Consider the following 20,680-nt stretch of genomic DNA (forward strand, 5'->3'; position numbering starts at 1 on the left):
GCGATTATGATTGTAAGCTGCTGCTTTGATTGCTGTAGCGTGAATGACGGCGATGGCGACTGCTGGCATCCGAGCTGTCTCCAGACAATGGTTGCGTGTGGTGGCTAGATGCTGGGCTTCGCAATGGTCGGGGTGGGAGATAGATGAAGCCGTGTGTCACCCCCTGCACCACAGGGCTGATGGAGCGAGGCAGAGCATGGGGTGGAACATACTGGCTGTATGGGTGATTCACAGGGATATTGCATGGGTGTGGAGTGAGGTAGAGTTGATGCATGCAGGAGTCTAGGGTTTGGTACTGACCTGTAATCTGCCCCTGTGGAGGGCCATCAATGAACACCCCACAGTTCTCAGGGGTGACCATGTTTTCCGATGGGGGACTAGACAGCATGTTGGTCTCGGTCTCTGACTTGCCTTGCCGGGGTAGGGTATTGTTGCGTGGCTGAACAGGAGTGAAAGCACTAGGATGTGGTGTCACAGACCCTGAGCTAGAAGTGCGCTGGTGGTGAGGTAGTGCTTGCTGCTGTCCTGCCGATGTCACATTCTGGGGTCCTGCTGGTGAAGTGTGAGACCTACATGGGCTTGGAGAGTGAGCTCCTCTTGTGTATGAGTTCTGATCTGGCCTGTAGCCGAGGGGTGAACTAGAACTGGGATGTGCAGAGATTAGTGCTGCAGTTGTTGTGTTGTTGATATGCTGGTACGGCTGCATGCTGGACTGATTGTGACGGTGTAGGTTTGGGTTGGATGAGGACAGGGCAGGATCATAACCAATGCCTGACTGGTTTCTGACTCCCTCTTTGGACTGAATCTGAATCTCTATGCTGAGATGAGTGTTGCCATCACTTTCTGTTCCTTGACTGGGCTGGTGACTCATCTCAGCTAGGGAAGCATTGTCTGTGAGACTACTAGAATTGATGTCTTTGTTGACATCTTTGTTCAGCACCTTATGCTGGCGATTCTTTTGCCAAAACTTGCGTGCAGCTCCGTTCTGGCGAGGGTTGTAGAAATTGGGGTATCCCTCTTGGGTGGAACTGATTGAGACTTCTGTCAAGGAAGAAGCTGGCATGGACACTAAGTTAATTATACTGTTGTTAGCCTGCTTGCTCATATTGTTTTTAATGTTGCAAGCTTTTACGTTAGATGACTTCTGTGAATACAAGGACACATCAATGTTGCTGTTGGATTTCACTACACTGCCATTAGGCTGAGATGGTTGGGGAGAGGGTTCAGATCCTCCCTGCTGCTGCTCTGTGGCCACTGGTCCACTGTATTCAACAGGAGGGCCAAAGCCAAGGAAACGCTTCCAGGTGGCCTGCGAGTCTTGACGTGTGAGACAGAAATAGGTCAGCATGAAAATGCCAAACAAAGCACAAGATAGTCCATACAGGTAACTGAAGATAAGCCTCTGATAAGGTATGATGCCAACAAATGGGCTAGCTACAGCCAGTGCTCCACACACCCACATTACTATGTACAGGAATAACATCGCCACCAACGCTCGCAACTGTGTGATGGGGCGTCGCTCTGCATCCGGCAGGCTGCATGTTGACTGCTTATCTTCCTCTTCGTCATCTTCTTCTACATCACCACCCCCTGTGCTTCGACTGCTTGCACCAGCAGCAACACGCTGTACACAGGGGCTGCTGCCCACACCATTCCGACTGCGACGGTTGTGGTGGTGGTTGTTGTTGGTCACTCCAGAGTTGTCTGTCTCGTTAGTGACTGATTGCACCTCAAGGTTGGTGTCAGCTTGGCTAGGGACCAGCTCGATCTCATTGGTGTGGACCTCTTCTGTCTCATCTGATTCATTGAGTGAGCTACCAGTGGCCCGCACAACACATGAGATGCGCATGAAGAAGATTAAATTTAAGATGATCAGAAGCCCCATAGGAGCATAGAAGGCCCCAAGACTTGGTTCCCAGGAGAGGAAGCAGCTAAAAATATTAAAAAAAAGAAAAAAATGAAATGTCTATGTTCATACATATTTTTTAAAACGTTACCCTAAATATGCTATCATTCAAACAGAGGAATGTTTACTTTCAGTGGCACCACATTGATCATACCTCTACGTATCCATGCATATACATGTCTCTCTTCACTCCCACTATATAACTGTTCTGTGCTTTACTATCATGATTGTGAATATTTTTAGCAACTGCTTCTTTGTCATTTCTGGAGATTTAATCTGGTAATTCCATTATTTTTTCCCACTGCATTGATTTTTTTCCTCTTTAATATTCTCTGTATCCTACACATTCTGCTATATTCACAAAACTGCCACACCACAAAACTGCCTAAAAAGTTACTAAGCATGCTCAATCAGCTTTTCAAAACAAAGTATGCAAAATTAAGTCATAATAATGCATAAATACATACGCATTCTTTATATAAAAAATATTTAAAAACAGGTCAGCAACCAGGTGCTGAGCTGGTCATAAAGATTAATAATTGCAGTACTGTGCTTTTTTCCCTGGTACAGTCACTCAACACTTACTATTCCGTGCTCTGATAGTGGTTGAGATTGACTGCTGCTGTGATACCACATATGATGATAGGAACCCCCCATCCAAGGAAGTAAAAACGTAGAATAGGCTTAGGTGGAAGTGGCATAGATACTGGTTCAGGTGGTGGTGATGGTGGCCGGTTGCTTTTGGTAAACTTCTTGTACATGTTGCTAGCAAATAACATATGAACCATGATTAATCAAGAAATAACCTTCCGCATTCTTCTAATTTACATCAAATTTTCTAAATATGTGGCAATAATTTCATATATTAAAATTTATAATATTCAAAATGACCTTGTATTTTAAAAGTTATCGTCAATTAAATGTAACTTTTTGTATCTCTTAAAACTAAGAAAATGTATTTTAGTCAAATCCAGTGACAGGACTACTACCAGCAGCAATTGTGATAGCAGCGACAAATTATAGTATTAGCAATAGTCTTAGTGAAGCACTAAAAGTCTTGGCAACAGGCATAGCAGATGTAAGTCTTGTTTGGTTGGTTTATTTAGTAGGAAAGTGCTTCCACTGTGAAGTGATTTTGCATTAAGGGGAAGAGGAAACCTGAGGATCCGGAGAAAACTCCTAATGCCCATCCTTGCAGATAGGTGTCACATACAGCGAGTGTCCCAAGACAAGATCTGAACCCTGAGTTTCTCAACTGCAGTGGTGACAAGAAAGTGCTTTAATTACTACTCTACCGGGCGCCCTAACAGTCACATCAGTGGTAGCCTCAGTAGAAGCTAATTTTGTTTCGTTTGCCTTAAAACCATAGTCCAATGAACATTATCTTCAAATATGGCTAAAAATCTGCATAAGTTTTCATATCCATGTCCACTAGCATGTCAGGGAAAGGTGCACCTATGTATGAGGTTGTTGGAAAGAACTCAGGCTTTATTACATGTATTTTCTTTGTGTGTGCATGTGTGTAAGGGGTTTTTGGAGAGAAAAAGATCTTGTGTATATAATCATAAACGGCCTGTTTTGGTTAGGCATATACTGTTAAATGACTGTACTACTTTAACTGTGTATGTTGTGTTTATGTACATATATAATGTGTGTACTCTACATGCCTTCTGTGAAATAAAAAAAAAAGAAAAGAAAAAACATTATTTTAAAATTATACAGTTTTAAAATTATGGTTTTAACTGTTTAACACAATAAAGATTATTCAAGCACTTTAATCTGTGGAAAAAATTAAACAATTCACACAGCTACAAAATTGTTGGTCAGGGAATGTGTTAGAAGACCCTGTGTTATTTAGGCAATACTACTTATCTCCCCTTTACAAAAAAATTTCCTTATCGCCTCAATACGTTCTACGACCTTATTTCTTTTTATTTACTTATTTTAGAAAACAGCATTTATATTTGTTTACTAAAGTATCTTCTCAACAAAATAAATTGGGCGAAGTATAATGAGAATTCAATTACATCTAAATCGGAGGGAAACAATTTTTTCGAGGGTGGGTGGTGGGTGGGTGAGTTGATAACTTGTTAAAGCTTGGGGGAAAAAGTCAATGCCACTTGAGCATTAACGTCTGGATAATAAAATCTGAATTTGACTGAGCAGCTTTCTACTCTGTGCAATAACTATGCTTATAATGTTTTATATATATAAACACAGAGTATATTATATATACTATCTGTTTGACTTATGTTCATTAGCAATCTGTTATTGTTATCACAAAAAGCAATTACTTATTAGTCATTCTGCTTCTTCTACAATATTTAGTTCTCTATCGTCATAATATCAAACTGCAATTCTAATCTTGCTGGTCATTTGTACTGGTCAGGTATGTACATGAATGCAGGTGTGGGTTTTACTGACGTTAACTGATTGCTTAGAGTTATAATCATGCCTCTTCTTTACAACTAAAATGTTCATAAGTGACACATGATATTTTTATTTCATACTGATAATTTGACAATGAATTACATAAATTATTCTGCATCAAACAATTATGCTATTAGAAAACAGAAAAACTGGTAGCACTATTATACCCACTTGGAGGTGATGGTGATCCAGAATGTGATGGCCAGGGTGAGGTAATGCAAGCAGATGCCAGTAACCTGGCAAGGCAGCTGTACATCAATGCGGTTGATACCAAGAACAAAAGTCATGAGCAGCAGTACCAGTGCCAGACAAATATTAGTGACTGAGTGCTTCATCTTCTTTGGAGTTATGATCACTCTATTGAAAAAGGCAATCAAAACCATAAGATGCCACGGCCAGTTGAAACAAAGGACAGCTCTTTCCTATGCTAGGATAATTATCCCTGACTGGTATTAAATGACTAATAGGGCATTCATTTTTTTTCCTAATGATTAAGACACAGTCCAAGAATTAGGAAGTATTTCTTCAAATCTGAGTGAATACCTGCCTTCAATTTGTGAGACACATGCCCACAAATATCACCACACACAGAAAAAGGTCAAGAACTGACCTCAGGATATGTTTATACCATGAAGGTTCCCTACAATGAGAGACCATAAATGGAACCATACATTAACGAGGCATGTCCGTGTACAAATATGTCACAATTTTGACCTTTTTCTGGTCATGATTATGTTTGTAGGCATGTATTTCTAAAACAGAATGGGTGTATTTATTCCCATTTGGGAAAATATTATCTTGCAGAGCTTTACCTATTCATCATACACACAGAACTGTCATTTTGCAATTAAATTTTCATAGGCTTTTATGGAAAGAAAGAAAAGATATAAAAAGATTTAAAAAAAAGGCTTAGACACAGATGTACCCAGACAGCAAATGACCTCTACAACATAGTGTGTAAATCTGCTATATAGTAAACAGACCTGAAACAGGATATGTAAGTGACGAGCACCACCATTACACACACAATGCAGATGCCGCTGCCCACATAGATCACAGGCTCCATCAGCAGCAACAGAGGCTTCTGAGAGACATCCTGAAAAAATGCTGAAGCGTTAAGAACCCAAATACACAAACAACAGTAAGCCTTTAACACACCACCCTGCTTTCATTGTACCCAAACCTGTCTAAATCAGGAGAGAAACTAGTGAAAAATAATCAACGCACATCTTACGAAACACGCAACTTAGGGACACCGTGAATAATAAGCACTTAATTTAAATGACAAAACTATTATGAAGGTATAAGATTTGGCAATAAACTAAAAATGAAAAGAAGACTTCAACATTAGACCAAGAATAATTTCTCTCCCATCTCCCTAACTAGCATTTCCAATTTCAATGAGCACAACAGAATTTCTGTTTATAAGTTGAAATCAATTCAAGATTATTTCATATTCTGCTGCTTTCCAGTACAATAAAGAGAATGTCTTTATGTACACAAAGAATATTAATATCTACCTGTAAGATTGCAAAGTAGGAGAGGTGGTATACATGAATGACTGTGTGATTAGCCTTGCGTTCAATTATCTCACAACCATCTGTTCGCCAGTCCCCAAGACCATCTGGTAAAAAAAAAACAATTTTACTCAATATCGCATCCAAACAAAAGAACTGTCATAAAAATAACTTCCCATCACAAAAGTAAGTCAGTTAAAATATTTGTCATTTATAATCCAGTGAGCTTTTTTTAAAGCAAGTAATATTCTATGTCTTATATTCTGGTTAGGGTGCACAGCTTTAGAGCAGAAGGCAAAAAGTTCAAGGCTTGCTAAAGCAAGAGAGAGAGATGAGGTCTTTTTGTCCACTTTGCAGTGACTGAGGAAGACATTTGGGTTCTGCCTGCTGAACGCCATGCCTTTTTGTAGCTTACTGCATTGATATCTACTATCCTATAATGAATTTTCATTTTGTCAAGTGTCAGTGAATAAATGTTATTTTACACAATATCAATAAATGTATAGATTTGTAAGTATGCACATGCATGTTTATACTTGGTTACAATAAATGGAAAACAATGGTGATCTAAAATACAGAAAGAAAAAATACAGGTATATTAATATTTAATATTAATTTAACAATTATACCAATGGACAAGTTGCTAAAGCTACCTATACTCAACTTACCATTAGCTGAGAAGTCCCAGTATACAGCTCTTTGCGGCTTAGTATTGTCACTTGTTCGTAATACAAGTACAACAGGCACAGTAAGATTGGGCACAGGGTGACCTGTTTGTGTAAAAAGGGGTCCAAAATGTGTGAAACTTTTGTCATCAAGAATTGGGAACTTGCAGAAAACATAGGGAGGAATGCTTATCAATGTCAAACAAAATACATATCAATAGTAATTGCTCCCACTATCTCTCTCACCCTATGAGAATGACAAGTTAAAAAATAAGTAAATGTTTTGTGTTACAGTCGGACCTCGATAAGTCGAACTCAAAGGGACCCGAAAAAAATTCGACTTAACGGAGTTTTCGTGTTAGGGAAAATGGCGAAATAGGCGCAGGTATTTGGCCGGGAACTAACAATTAATTTAATATAGGGAGATTGTCGACTTAGGGAAGGTCGACTTATCGAGGTCAGATTGTACTACTATTGTCCTTAGACCAAACTACTGTTTGGATCAGAAATTTGAAGCAGCTCTTGCTTTAAGAAGGATTTATAACTTATAAAAGTTGCTTAGGTGTACATGTTAACTTAACAGGATGCACGTTAATTTTGTAGATCACAGTTGTTGATGCATCATGTATTCATATACAAGATAATCTCTCTGGGAACGAGCTGCAAACCTACATCAAATATATAGCTTAAATTTGGTTCATATAGCATATGTAAAAGGAAGAAAGCAATTCTCATGTTATGTGATATTTGTACTGTCAATATTCACTAGTTTTTACAATTATAAATTTCCAAAGCATTAGATGTAAATACTTAAAGCTGTAACAAAGAAGTCTTCTTTTAATGTTACAAGTATCATTTCCCAAGGAAATTTCTTTTAAATGACTATCCTGGGGATTCTTTAAAATTTTACTGACCTACAGACAAACTGAGCACGCTGGAAGCTACTGTCCAATTTCCCCTGGCCAAACTGGGGTCTGCCTGACTGGCAGTCAAGACTGGAAAAAGACGACCATTACGAAATACTGATATAAAGACGCTGGTACTGTTTTCATCCAAAACTCCTGCATCCTGGAGAAGGGTAGGTGGTAAATCTATGGACACATCTGTATTCTGTCAGAAAAAAAATGAAAGAAAAATGTTAAAACCCTCTCTGTGTTTTCTGTAATGAGAAGAAAAGTGACCTCCGCTCAATTTTCTTTAGCCTTCCTTTCTCCACCTTCTGACACATGAAAACACGTGCTCATATGCACACACATACGTGCTCAGGCGCATCCATGCACGTTCATAATTTGCAAAATATTCTTTTCTTATTAAACTGTAAAATTAAGGGAAAATTCAAAAGTAGAAACAAGAAGTGCAAGTTTTTATAGTACACAGAACTTCACACATACTTCAATAAAAATGCTACATGACAAAACTGCTTTTGGGCATTCAAATATTTAATAAAAATAGCAATAAAGGGTAAAAACTGTTTGTTCCTGATTACGAAAGAGTCACTATGGTGATTGCAGTTATCCCTCTAAAAGTACTCAGCAACTCTTAAAGTGCTCTTTCAATCTTTTCTGAAGGCTATGTGAGCAAAAAGAAATTTTGAGAGTTGTGCAAGATTTTCAATTTTGACAATAATAAAAGAAACCCGTGACTTTTGAGCTCATGCACCCACAAGCATGGATGCATCTAAACACTTCTATATTTAAGTGCATGTTTGTGACTTATTTCTCTCATGATATTTTCTTGCAAGGTCATTCACATTGCTCCACCTAACTTGACATTTAGAAGATGGAATCAGCCTGCCACACAATGCCCCTAGGGAGGTGAAAACTCCCAGCATCAACTGGCACAGATTTATGTTACATCTACAGCCTACAATTTCAAGACAAGTCTTTTTACATTCATCTAGTCCTACTAGCAAATACACCTTTAATTTTCTACCCAGTTATATGGGGCTAAGCTGTCTGTGGACATAAATTTTATGGCTTTTCTCTTCCCAGCTACAATTCTGTCCTCTTTTTTTCCACTCTCCCACTAAATGTTGAACTCTTATCGTGTACCTTGGCCATGTATACATATATTGTTAAGGTGAACTCCCACCAAACATCATAGCAATCTGATACATCAGTAAATGTAATGTTTGTATTGGAAAAAATATAAACCACTATTACTCCATTTGCTGGTGGGCACTGATTTGAAAGGAGGAAAAAGGGCTTTCTGAATCGACTGAAATCAACATCAGAAAGATCCTTCTTGATTTATTGAACTGTTGTCTATCGCTCTTTCATTTACCACAAAATATCTCAACATGTTTCCTAGTATGCCCTGACCTCATTACAGGGTAAACATAAAGTCTGGGAATGCAGACAACAGATTTCCTGAGGCAACATATCACAGATGCATGCAAAGAGGTTGATGGAAATACTCTAATAACAAAAGCTATTCCTTGCACTTTCTTATGCACCGTTAAACTGTGCAATGCTAATCAAGGGGACCACATTGGACATGTTGCATAAATGACAAATGATCAACTTTATTAATGTCAATGGGCAATTTTAACTTAGGCAGATTCTGTGGCCACCCTACACAAGTTACAAATGCACTCAACCATAAATTAAGACACATGCACCTGTCAATCTAGGCAACAACCCTCTATCGTAAGGGTTATCATGTACCAAGAAACAGCAAAACTATCCTGCCAGTGAAGGCAAATGAAAATGCAAGCTAAAAAAGGGAGTCTTTTCAGATCATAACCAAGCAACTCTGCATGCCAAAAAGTATCTAGCCTTGAAAAATCCCAGCCACATACAAAATATACATGACAGATACAGGTTGCAAATGAGGAACACTTACATGATCAGAAAAGTTTTCAAAACAGATTTTAGAAGAAGGCATCTTGAATGCTAAGCCAACTTGACTGATGTTACTCTACTTGTTTAACTCAAGCTTACAACTGTGTGGGTGGGAAGACAGTTAAAGACCAATGCTCTAAATAATAGTGGACTAGAGTTGGTCTAAAAATAAGTGAAATTAAAAAAAAAAAAACAGGAAACTTCTCATAAACAGCACCACCTGTGTTTATTTGTCATTAAATCAGGAAGACAGAGCACAGCACAGGGTCATGCCTCGTGACCCGGAAAACCAGATGCTACAGACATCAAATGCTCTCTGGCCACCTGGCAACTTGTAAAGGCTTGCTGCGTATGTCAACAATGTTGAAAAAGACGTGTTTACTATATCATGAAAAAGCCCAGGTAACACAAAAGATACTAACAGCCATCCCTCCCACTCCCCTCATGTCTTGAATGTGAGCTGAGCATGTGGCCCTTCCATCCAGAAGATTACAAACTCTAGTTTTGAGGGTCCTTTTTGATGAGACACATGTTGTCCAGTATGCAACTGTTGGTTCCTTTCTACATGATGGTCACACAAAAGATCTGCCAAATTTGTGGGTTTTTTAACTATATCCATATAACAAGGTCCTCACACTGTAAAGTCTTAAAATTTTGAACTCTGATTAATTTTAAAGTAATGGTGCTGGTTTTCACTCCTTCAAGTCTCTCTCTCTGTGTTAACAGACACACAGAGAAGAGTGAGAGAGTGTGCATAAGAGAGAGAGAGAATACTGAAAAAAGAATAGATGCAGAAAAACCATGTAATACTAAAAGTTCATTTTTAAATGATATCCAAATCATCATATTTAATAATTGTCTAAAAATATTCTTAAAACAAATGCTGGGTACAGCCATAAATCTTTCTTTACTCCTTCTGACAGGTAAACCCAGAATTTAAGAAAAAAGACCAAACATCAATCTTTCCTAGCAACTTGATGAATACCTCTGACTAGACTGTCATGGTGTATGTCAAAACCATAAAAGCCATACAGCTGCCAAAGGCCTCACAGAGATATACCATTCATCAAGCATCTTTAAAAAAACTGGCTTCTGATGTGCCCCAGGATTGTAAAGGACTATTTGTCATACTGACAGGCCCATACGATTGTGAAAACAGGCTGTGCAGTCTGAAGATGAGGTATACAGTTAAGAATTTGTTTGTCAAAGATCTTGGAGTCTCTAGAGAAATGACTATAACATCTCATTCTGTGACAAATGACATAAGTGTAGTCACTGTAACCACATCATCTAGCTCAATGATCAGCTCACCTTCATGAGAATGAAAGAAAAATAAAAGACAAATACAGAGACTGATGCAGAAAAAAAACAAACAAAAATAAAACAAAAAAGAAAAATGTGAAAAAAAAAATAAATAAAAAATAAAATAAAGAGCAAGAAAAGAAAAATGATATGATTATTGACTTACCTCACTCCATAAGAGTCGGTTCACTGTACTATTTCCAAGCCGGCTACATGACAATACCCTGTTGGCAAGTAATGATTGACTAGGTCGTCGAGAGCTCCGCAGTGAGCAAGTGAACTCGCGATGCCATCACAGGGATGTCACGTAACAAAACAATGGCAATATTCCTAGAATTGAGGGATTTTTCTTGCAAATATGCCTCCACCTGAACACTCTTTGTAAGGTTTTGCAACACATCTAGTATTCTGCAAAGCATTCATGTAGACAGTATTAGCATGACTATGGATTAAAAATACACTTGCAATTCTTCTACATATGAATTTGATTAAATAACTCTCATGTATTCAGCATGTTAAAAAAAGGTAGAACTAGCTTAGGGCACAGAAAACACAGATGGAGACTGTAAAACATAAAGCACTTTTTTTAAACTCTGCCCCTTTAAACGATATGAAGAATATGTTTTACAATAAAATCTTACTTAAAGCAATAAAGTTTATGATAAATATTTCAAATGATTGCTATGAAGAGCAATAGCTGCAGATAAAAGAGACGGACTTTTACTCAGAACAATAACAAAATGACACAAACTTGTCAACAGAGGATCAAATATGCAAACAAACACACAGAACAAGATCTCACAGTTAAATGCAATTTTGAAACAGCATTCAAAGGTAGTCTTTGATAGAAAAAAATAGAAGAGGAGAAAAAAAATAAACGCAAAGCCTCATCACCTCTTTGCTGCTCGGCTATCAATCTGTGCCTGCAGTAAGACTGAATGAGAGACAGTTGTCAAGTTGCTGACCATATCAACCAAAACTTCTACAACCTGCACATTAAAGCGTTATCACTCTGTCAGAATATCTATTTTAAAATACCTACATCTTTCTCACATACTAAATCATGTGACAGCTCCACAAAAGCATTTCTAGTGAGTTTCAACATGCAGAGACAGAATTTAGTAAACATTAACATGAAATAAATATCAATGCAAAGACTCTTCAACATATATTTCAAAGCATCAACTTGGTTCTGGCCCTCTTAGACTACCTCAGCGTGCCCGTCAAAGTTTACTAATTTAGTTTAATCCATTGCTGATTTAGTTTAATTTTAAAAAAAGCACTTTCATTACAAATTACCATTAAAGCACTTTTATCACAAACTTTCAAAAAAACCACTCTTATTACAAAATGCAGTAAAGCCTTCCTTTTAAGACTTGCCAAAATCCATCAAAATCAGGCTATAATGGAGAGGGGTTTTAATGGGTAAGTAGACCAGTCTGCTTTCATTCCAAGACTTCTAACACCTATAAATTCAAGGTCTTATTTAAATGTTCTAAAAAATAATCCTCTTTAAACCAGATCATGCTTTTCTTTATCATTTTTGCTTTTATTCAGTCAACCTTATTTACTCACCTTTCTCAAACTCTATATATTTCTTCATTATCTTGTTCATCAGTATGTCTTCTTCAGAATACATAGATGACAGATGTTTACATTGTCTTTTCTTCTAAGAATACACGCAATGCAAGAATCACACACACACACAAAACTTCACTTCTGGGGAAATAACAGCCAATGGTAGCAACCGATGCTGAAGAATAGAAGCTAGATAATGAATGTCTATAGATGTAAGCTCAGGTACTAGTCGTTGTTTAGGTGTCATTGCAACTCGCTGCAGTCGCTGGAGATAACCAGATACTTCTGTGACATTAACTTCCTCCTGAAAAGTAAATTACAAAAAAATGGAAGGGTAAAAAACAAAAAGCAAAAAAAAAAAAAAAGAGTTGAGGGAAGGAGTTGAGGGAAGGGGTTTTGGGAACTTTTTTTTTTTCACCTTTTTGTACAGAGTTATAAATGACACAACACCAAGTACAATAGTCATTTATATAATAATAAGGAGGAGAAGTGGAAATTTATAAAGCGCAATATCTCAGCCAAAGGCTCACAAAATAGTAACAAAGATGTAGAAGGAAGAACAATGGAGGCCTCGCTTCGTTCCGGCAGTTAAGGGCGATCACTGTAGATTTAACGGTAACGACTCAGATTTACATAAAATATTTTCAGTTGCTCCAGCATGTGCCTCGCATCAGACAATTTGAGAAACCATTGTTTTTCCCTTATCTGGGCCTAGCACCTGGAAAGCCTTGCTCATAACGTTTCACACAGTGACCATCTTGAAAGCTTTAAAGGATGGCCTTTGAGCTCGTCTCTTTTCTGAATACCTCCAGCAGACGGTGATCTCCTTTTCTCATCCTTTCTTTCTCCCTTCTTCTACTTGTTTACTGTAATCTTTCTCGTTTAGTTTTTAGCCATGCAAAGAAATATGCAATATGAGTGCTATTAGCATTATTACTATAGAAGAATAATTTAATTCTTCCACATTATTATGTAAATACTTACAGCAACCAATTTATAGCAGCCGGTATCAGCAACAAAGTAAAAAAGCATGAAGAAAGTTTTTTTTCAACCTACCTGAGCAAGTTTTTGAAGATTTCGTGTGAGGTCAGAGGTGAATGCACATTCAGATGTGTTAAGATCTCGCCACTGTCCTTGACTATCACACTGGTAAGTCACAAATTTGTCCAGTCCACCGACCTGACAAGGTTGCTTCGCCTTGACACCTGCCACCATCTCTTCAAAGATGTATTTTCCTTTGGGCGTGACTTGAATTGTCCGAGGGCAAGATATGCCAACATAACTTAAGACTTCCACCTCCACATTCTTTGTCACTGTACCATCTGGTGTGGTCACCTGTGAGAAACTGACTTGTCCATGAAATTCTGAATGACCAATCACTGTCAGCAGCAGACTTCAAAATAGTTTGCAGGTAAACAAAGGCCAAACCCTTACATTTAAAGCAAATAAAATTCCCCTTTTAAATGGTCAGCAGCACTTACAAATTAAAAAAACTCCATCATGACTAAGCTTTCCTAATTTTTGTTATTAGGACTCATCCACACCCCACCCACCACCTCCATACACATGATACTTTCACATCCATATGCACAAAAACACAAACCTGACAGCTCCAAACTCCTTCATGGGACTTGTCCAGGTTTTCAACAACCAGACTGTGGCTGATGATGGTGCGATCTGGTGTGTAGCTGGTATGCACAAAAATGCCTGCTGTTTTATTGGTTTCAATCACCACTTTACCTCCATCCCTCACCCAAGCAATTTGTGTGCGACCATAACCAAAAGATGCTCGGCATTCAAATGGCAGCTTGTCACCCTCGAAAACTAGCTGACTTTGAGCAGGTTTTATTTCAAACACCGGCAACTGAAGGCCATGACCTGAAGAATTGTAAACACCACATGGTCAAATGAGGCTCTCCTAACAAGGTAAACAAAAAACATTTATTTCAAGGATTCTGAGAATGTTTCACAGGATACAAAAACAGCACAAAAAACCCCAAATAGCTGTACAAAATGTTTTAGATCATCTGAAACTGCCGATGTCCAATAGGGCTGATAGTACTATTGCTTCAGGAAAGTCCAACAAAAATTTAAATAGACAAAATAATCAGTTTAAATCAGACTATGATCTGTGTGCTACCCACAAATCATCCTCATCACCATTTAGCAATATAGAGACCAAGTCTATGAGATAAATACTTACCAAAACATATTTCTTTTTATTTAACCTTATCTCAATAATATTATACTATTTAATTAAACTGCAAGTGACAGCTGTATATATATATAACATCACACTAACTGCAAATCCAGAGGAAAGTTCTACTTTCACTTAAAAGGTTAAAGGGGAGATTTTAATATAGCTTATTCAAATATAAAAACTCACAAAACTGTACTGAAAAAACATTTTTTTTTACAGCATTTCATTCAGTAAAGATACACATTCATGAACCAAAGTTTGTGCTACATATTGATAAACACCCATCACTAAGCTGTAAATTCCTAATATCCTTTTAATGCTTTTGAAAATTTTTTAACTATTTTTTTTACTAGCTAGAAAATGTTTTCCAGCAGCAAAAATTATATACAAATATACACAACTTGTTTATTTAAACGTATACACTGACAATTTCCATGAATAAACATTTGATAAAAATAGAATTGTCTTTAGAGTGCATTATTTATTTTATACTTTTTGATCATATCCAAATAGTATGCCAGATTCATTTAGCAGATTAATATTATTAGCACATTTTTCTGCCACTGCATTTTCTAGGCTTATCCAGAGTAGCCTGATTATTTCAAAGCGCCCAAAAAGGTGTTCAATTGTCTCCCTTTCAATGCCACACAAAGTGCTGTACTGTTATCTTCCAGCCCCACTCATTTAAAAGGGGTTGAGTAGGAGGAGTATACATAGATAAATTAGTTTTGTTAATATTAATGACTTTAGGACAGCTACTCTACCCATTGGTGTGATAACTCTTTTAAGCAAAGATTTGACTAAATTTTTTTATTTCACCATACTTTTCCCTAAAGTTCAGAGCATAACAAATTTCTAGCTTTGTGATTAGCCATATCCCTAGTAGTTTAAATTCTAACCTCAGGCATGGGGAGTATTTAACTCATGAGTTTTTTCCCCTATTATCAAACCCAAGAACTTTTATTTTTGAAAACTATTTCTTTGTTCAGAGTGCATGAAGGTTTGAAACAAAAATAACATAATATATTCAAAAAAAAAAGCTGACAGCTGCATTACAAGACTTTTGTCCTCATAGCATACAGAAATGTAACACCTGGACAACTAACTCACCACAATGAAGCTGATCTGTAGTCAGCTTGCGCAGAGCTCGGCCTTGCATGGGTGATGGCAATGCACATACTGTGGTTCTGGCTAATCGAACCTTCTTGCTCTCTGCCCACTGCACTACCCATCTCAAATGGCAATCACACTGCAGAAATGGCGACCCAAAATCACTGCAAACAGAACCAGAAATAACAAATTAATTTACATCTGCTTGCTTTCTGTTGCCAGTTGCAATGACATTAGAATAAGCAAAGAGTGAAATATGGCTCCACTGCATCCAGTAAGTGATGAATAAAAATGGAGAATGCCTTCTGCTTAAATTATGAATAGCTGAAAATTAGACAATTTGAGTCATTGTGCCCTTGAGGTTGTCATCGTTTCAACACAGCTAATAACAGGGTAACTTAAAAAAATGAAATATGCTGAACCAAGTTTCCTAACTACATTTGAAAAACAGGAAAATACAGATTGCATTTATGCATTTCATGTAAATTAAAATTTTTACTTATCTGTCAAATATGTACTCTAGATCGTTAGACTGGTGAATGTAACCTGTTCAATAACAAGTATTCAAATAACTTACATGGTCCGCAGGGCAGTTAGGTCATTGAAGGTACCATCAGGTATGGTGTTGATTCGATTATCATTCAGCCACCTGTACAAATAAATGTGAACATTACTGTCAATATTTAACCCTCTGAGCACTGCATAAAAGCAGAAGTATTACAAAGACTGGCTAATAACTGAAGACTGTGAAGACGACAGTGGGTGAAGTTTGTTTTTCAGTATTGCTGCTCTGAGGTAAACATTAGAACAAGAAACCTAGATGTTTTTGGAAAGGAGAAAGTTTGAACTTTGAAGTACAAGTAATGAAAATCCCTTTATGAAAATAACTGAATAATTACATATCAAATTAAATAAGCAGGTGTGAATTGAAAATCATTATGTGTAGCCTTGAATTATAGGAAAGTGCGCTCTTTCAGAAGCATGCCACTAATTTTCTCCTTGAAGAAAGTGACAAGCCTCGTGATTAGTTTCTGCAGACAATTGATTTGGTAGCTGTCACCTCTTCAGGCAATCACTGCAATAAATAGTATTGTCAAAAAAAAAAATGTGTAGGCATCAAATGGAGAATAACCTCAAAAAGCTCCACAATGAGAACAGCACACTAATCTGAGGCACAGGAAGAAAATTGTATCAAAGGAAAAAAAGACAATAACTGGGAAATTAATAAAATGAAGTGAGGAAAAATTATTTTCAACTTAATGGTGACACAAGTCACCTGGGGCACGGGGCTCAAAACTGCATTAAAAAAATGAGCAGAAAAGATTCTAATGAGGAATCCCATAAAATATCTTCAAAACCCTTCAATATTTTTCACAAGGAGACAACAAATTTCTGTTTTTCCTCCCTTTAACACTCTAAAAAATGTTTATTTCCACAGCTTAAAATTCAAGAGAGATCAAGCAGTATTCCTGCAGCAGCCGGTGTGATTAAGGCGTGTATTATTTTTAACAATGCACAAAATAAACAAACAACTCTGCAACAGAATCAGCATGACCAAGTCTGATTTAATTCTAAAATTTTAAGCATTCTCTGCACTGGTCTACATCAAAAGCTAATCAGTTCACCTCTGCCTTTTAATGATGTTTTGACTACACCCACCCACTCCCTGAAACACACACACACATACTTTCCTTGTTTCTTCAGCAGTATGTAATGACATGTTCATAAAATGGTGTCTTGACATGTGATGGATGGCTTCCTTTCTTAACAACCATTAAGGGACCGAGCTGCTTTTAATCTCACTTTGAACATTTACCTCCTATGAAATGCCTGGTTTTAATGTTATGCCGAGGCGAGTGGATGGGGGAGTGGCAACCTATCAGAAACCAAATGTCACAAAAACTTCAACATTCTACCTGGTAAATGTCTACACAAAATACCACACACAGTTCTAAATTATACTTTTTTTGTATGCATGATAAGGCTAAATTAAAACGGAGAGAAAATGTCTCCTGGAATTAATTTCCTTTTCTTTTTAATACTTAGGAATATAATAAAAGGCACGATTTTCTTAATGTTCTTTCTTGCTGAGCTAGCATGGGTGTGCTACGCAGGAATGTATTTTTTGACAGCTCGTATGACAAAAACTAATTTGCCGATCATTCATTCATGCTCGTCGGCTGTGAACAATTGCTCGCGGTCTGACCCAGACAACATGAGAAAATTCTCTGCCAGTAATAATCTGACGGCTACTGTGAAAGAACTTCTGAGGGAATGAGGGAATGAAGAAAAAAAAAACCTTAACATGCCAACTCCAGCGAACAGCCTAACGCATGGTACAGGCCAACAGTAACCAAGGAGGGTGGGTGACTGACAGCCGCGCACCCGACAAGAGACCGACTTGGATCAGACGTGTAAGGAGAAAACACCAAGCCGCTGCTGATGCCAGGGATAAAAGCGGGAGATGTAAGCAAGGCAGAGGGTAGCCCGCTAGGAGTAGGGGCCAGGAGCTGCGCACCTGGATAAAAAGATTCATCACCTGCGGACTCGGCGTGACAGGTAAAAGTTGCGAAGGTACAGCAGTTGCTCTAATGAGCTCCCAGCAGAGGCCATAATTATTTTCGGTGGAAAAAATGGGGTGGAGAAGAAAGCGAAAGAGAACATGCGGTCATGCTTTTTTTAAAAATCGTTTGCACGTGGTTCTTTTTGTGTGTGCATCAAAATTCCACGAGGCAGATATAAACAAACAAACGACGTCTGACGAAATGTAAAATAGCCAAAAATCTCCAGTCTTTAAAAAAAAAAGTCACTCGGAGTATAAAGGGAGTTGCAAGTTTGGGATGGGGTGGGGAGGGGTTAGAAAAAAATTGTAGAGAACTTTACTTACAGTTTCTCCAGCTTTGGAAGACCCGTAAACATGCTGCTGTTAATAGTCCCGATGTTGTTGTTTGCCAAATCCCTAAACAAATCATCCCCAGTTCATATTACATATACATATAAAAGATAAAATATACATACAACACCACTCATGTAGTTTCTTTTTTGGATATAGGTTACCTCAACTCATTTAAACATTCAAAAAGCTGGCAGTATCAAATTCAAATTAATATTTAATGCTTGAAATTAATCTATTTTATGAATGGCCTGAACATGTGCCCGCTCTCTCGTTCCACCAGAACAAGCCCAGTGACAGTTTTATGTTGATGGCTACAATATACTTACAAATGTCTCAAATTCTGCAAGCCTTCAAAAGCACCTGGTTCAATGATTGTGATTTGGTTGCTGCTCAGATTTCTGCAAAACAGTAAAACAATGAACTGGTGTTTTAAAAATAAAACCATTAATCCACCTAATTATGAAGCTGTTGGTGTCATTGAATTATCTTTTAGTTTATGGGCCTCATACGCCTCCCCCCTCTCTCACACACACACAAACAAGTTTTAACAACCATTATCATTGTAATAGCCCCCCCTGCTGTTTTGAACTGGTTGCCAAAGCTAATCCAAAACAGAAAAAATCTCCAGGGCAGTCTTGATATTTAAAACTGCATCGCTTTACTGACAGACGCTCTTGCCAGTGGAATGGAGCGATAAAAGTTCACCTAGACAGGCTCTGCTGCTGCCGCCAGTGACAAACCATGGCCGGCAAGTCCCTTGGCAACCGTCGCTTGCTTCTCGTGACCTTTAGGCCCACCTTCCCAGCATTTCCACCATCAATAAATGCCCCTTCGGAATAACTTTAAAAGTTTATGCATTCGTGCTATCGGGTGCTGTCGTTCTCATATCCTTAGCGCTCGTCATAGTAAAACAATACGCACAGTGTGTGAATACATATAAAATCACTCTACATGCATAACAAGTACAGGATTGATGATAAGAAATTAACTCGTTCCTGTTCTCCTCCGAGAATAAACTTGAGATAAAAAAAAATTAATTAATTAGATTTGACGAAAATATGATCCAGCAACTCATCCGCCTGTAAACATCTCACTCACTCTCTGCTACCAAGGGAAAACAGGATAGAAATAAAGCACGATGAATCTTGCTGTGTCTTCAGCATGTAATATCACAAACACAGACAAAAATGAATGCAAACGGTAATGAAGCAAACTTAATACGGGAATGAAATATCTTTGAAGACTGGAGAGACTCAATTTGATTAACCATCTTCATGAACAGTGCAGGTGCATTCGTTGTGAGAATAATTTTTCTCTCTCTCTCTCACGCTATAGAAACTCGTTCATCCGCAGTCTGCATGCGCTCCCAAGCGATAAGACTCCATAACAAACAATCAGGCATATATACCAAAGCAAGTACAACGCACGCACGCGCACTCATCATCTTTCTCTCTCATGTTCGAATGCCCACCCGGTCTACCCCGCCAATAACCGCGCAATGTCTCTATGGTCTCGCCAAGCACCGCAGTCCTCGTGCTGCTCTGCTTTCAAGAACCTCTGGTGCGTTGGCGGCACTTGCGTACACTCTGGAAGCACGAGACAACCCTGGAAAAAAACACCCGGTGGGTTTGGATGCGTAACTGAGACACTGGGGCTGTTGTGGCTGAGACGCACACTTTTCCGGTGGCTCATAAAAAGACCGTGAACACGAAACAAACACCCACTGCGAGATTGAACTCCTAATGGCTTCGAAGCAGGGCTGCAATGAATCCTCGTATGCAAGCTGTGACGTGCCAGTTCTCGAAGTCCGTGTGCGTCACAGGGTGTGAGGGTACAGGTGCCTGTATATGCTGGGGTGGAAGTGTGGTGGGGAATGGAGGGATGGGGAAAGAAGGCTGAGCGCGTCGAAAAATAATAGTGGACGATAATTTTATACTCCCCCCAATCCCCTTCCAAAAGAGAAAGAAAAAAAACACATTCATTAGGGTGTCAAACACCCCCTTCCCAAATTTCAGCCTAAGCGCCTCCTGTGTGACTTGGTGCAGAAAATAATTAAATGTTATCAAGCATCATTTCTAGACCCACAGAATGCTTTTCATCCTGTCAGTACCACGTGATAGGTTTAAACAGTATGCTTTGTTACACATCACACTGATTTCACAGTCGGCATCTTCTACACACGTACTCTAAAGAAAATCAAAATCCATTTCTGGCCCGAGTGGTGCGGCAGTTG

At 38.3% G+C, this 20,680-nt stretch overlaps 1 protein-coding gene across 1 annotated transcript in view; it reads right to left on the reverse strand.

The window, feature by feature from the left end:
• The window catches only part of LOC112564079 (adhesion G protein-coupled receptor A3-like), a 54,254-nt gene that overhangs the window by 3,442 nt on the left and 30,132 nt on the right, over positions 1-20,680 (reverse strand). The window contains 17 exon segments of the mRNA XM_025238661.1: positions 2-1,931; positions 2,492-2,671; positions 4,508-4,693; positions 5,320-5,432; positions 5,857-5,960; positions 6,522-6,623; positions 7,433-7,628; positions 8,681-8,735; positions 10,910-11,071; positions 11,558-11,652; positions 12,381-12,545; positions 13,298-13,576; positions 13,845-14,119; positions 15,552-15,715; positions 16,129-16,200; positions 18,439-18,510; positions 18,774-18,845. Of these exon segments, the coding sequence (XP_025094446.1) occupies positions 2-1,931; positions 2,492-2,671; positions 4,508-4,693; positions 5,320-5,432; positions 5,857-5,960; positions 6,522-6,623; positions 7,433-7,628; positions 8,681-8,735; positions 10,910-11,071; positions 11,558-11,652; positions 12,381-12,545; positions 13,298-13,576; positions 13,845-14,119; positions 15,552-15,715; positions 16,129-16,200; positions 18,439-18,510; positions 18,774-18,845 (4,222 nt within the window).

Source organism: Pomacea canaliculata, linkage group LG5 (assembly GCF_003073045.1).
Source record: "Pomacea canaliculata isolate SZHN2017 linkage group LG5, ASM307304v1, whole genome shotgun sequence".
NCBI classification, from domain to species: Eukaryota; Metazoa; Mollusca; class Gastropoda; order Architaenioglossa; family Ampullariidae; genus Pomacea; species Pomacea canaliculata.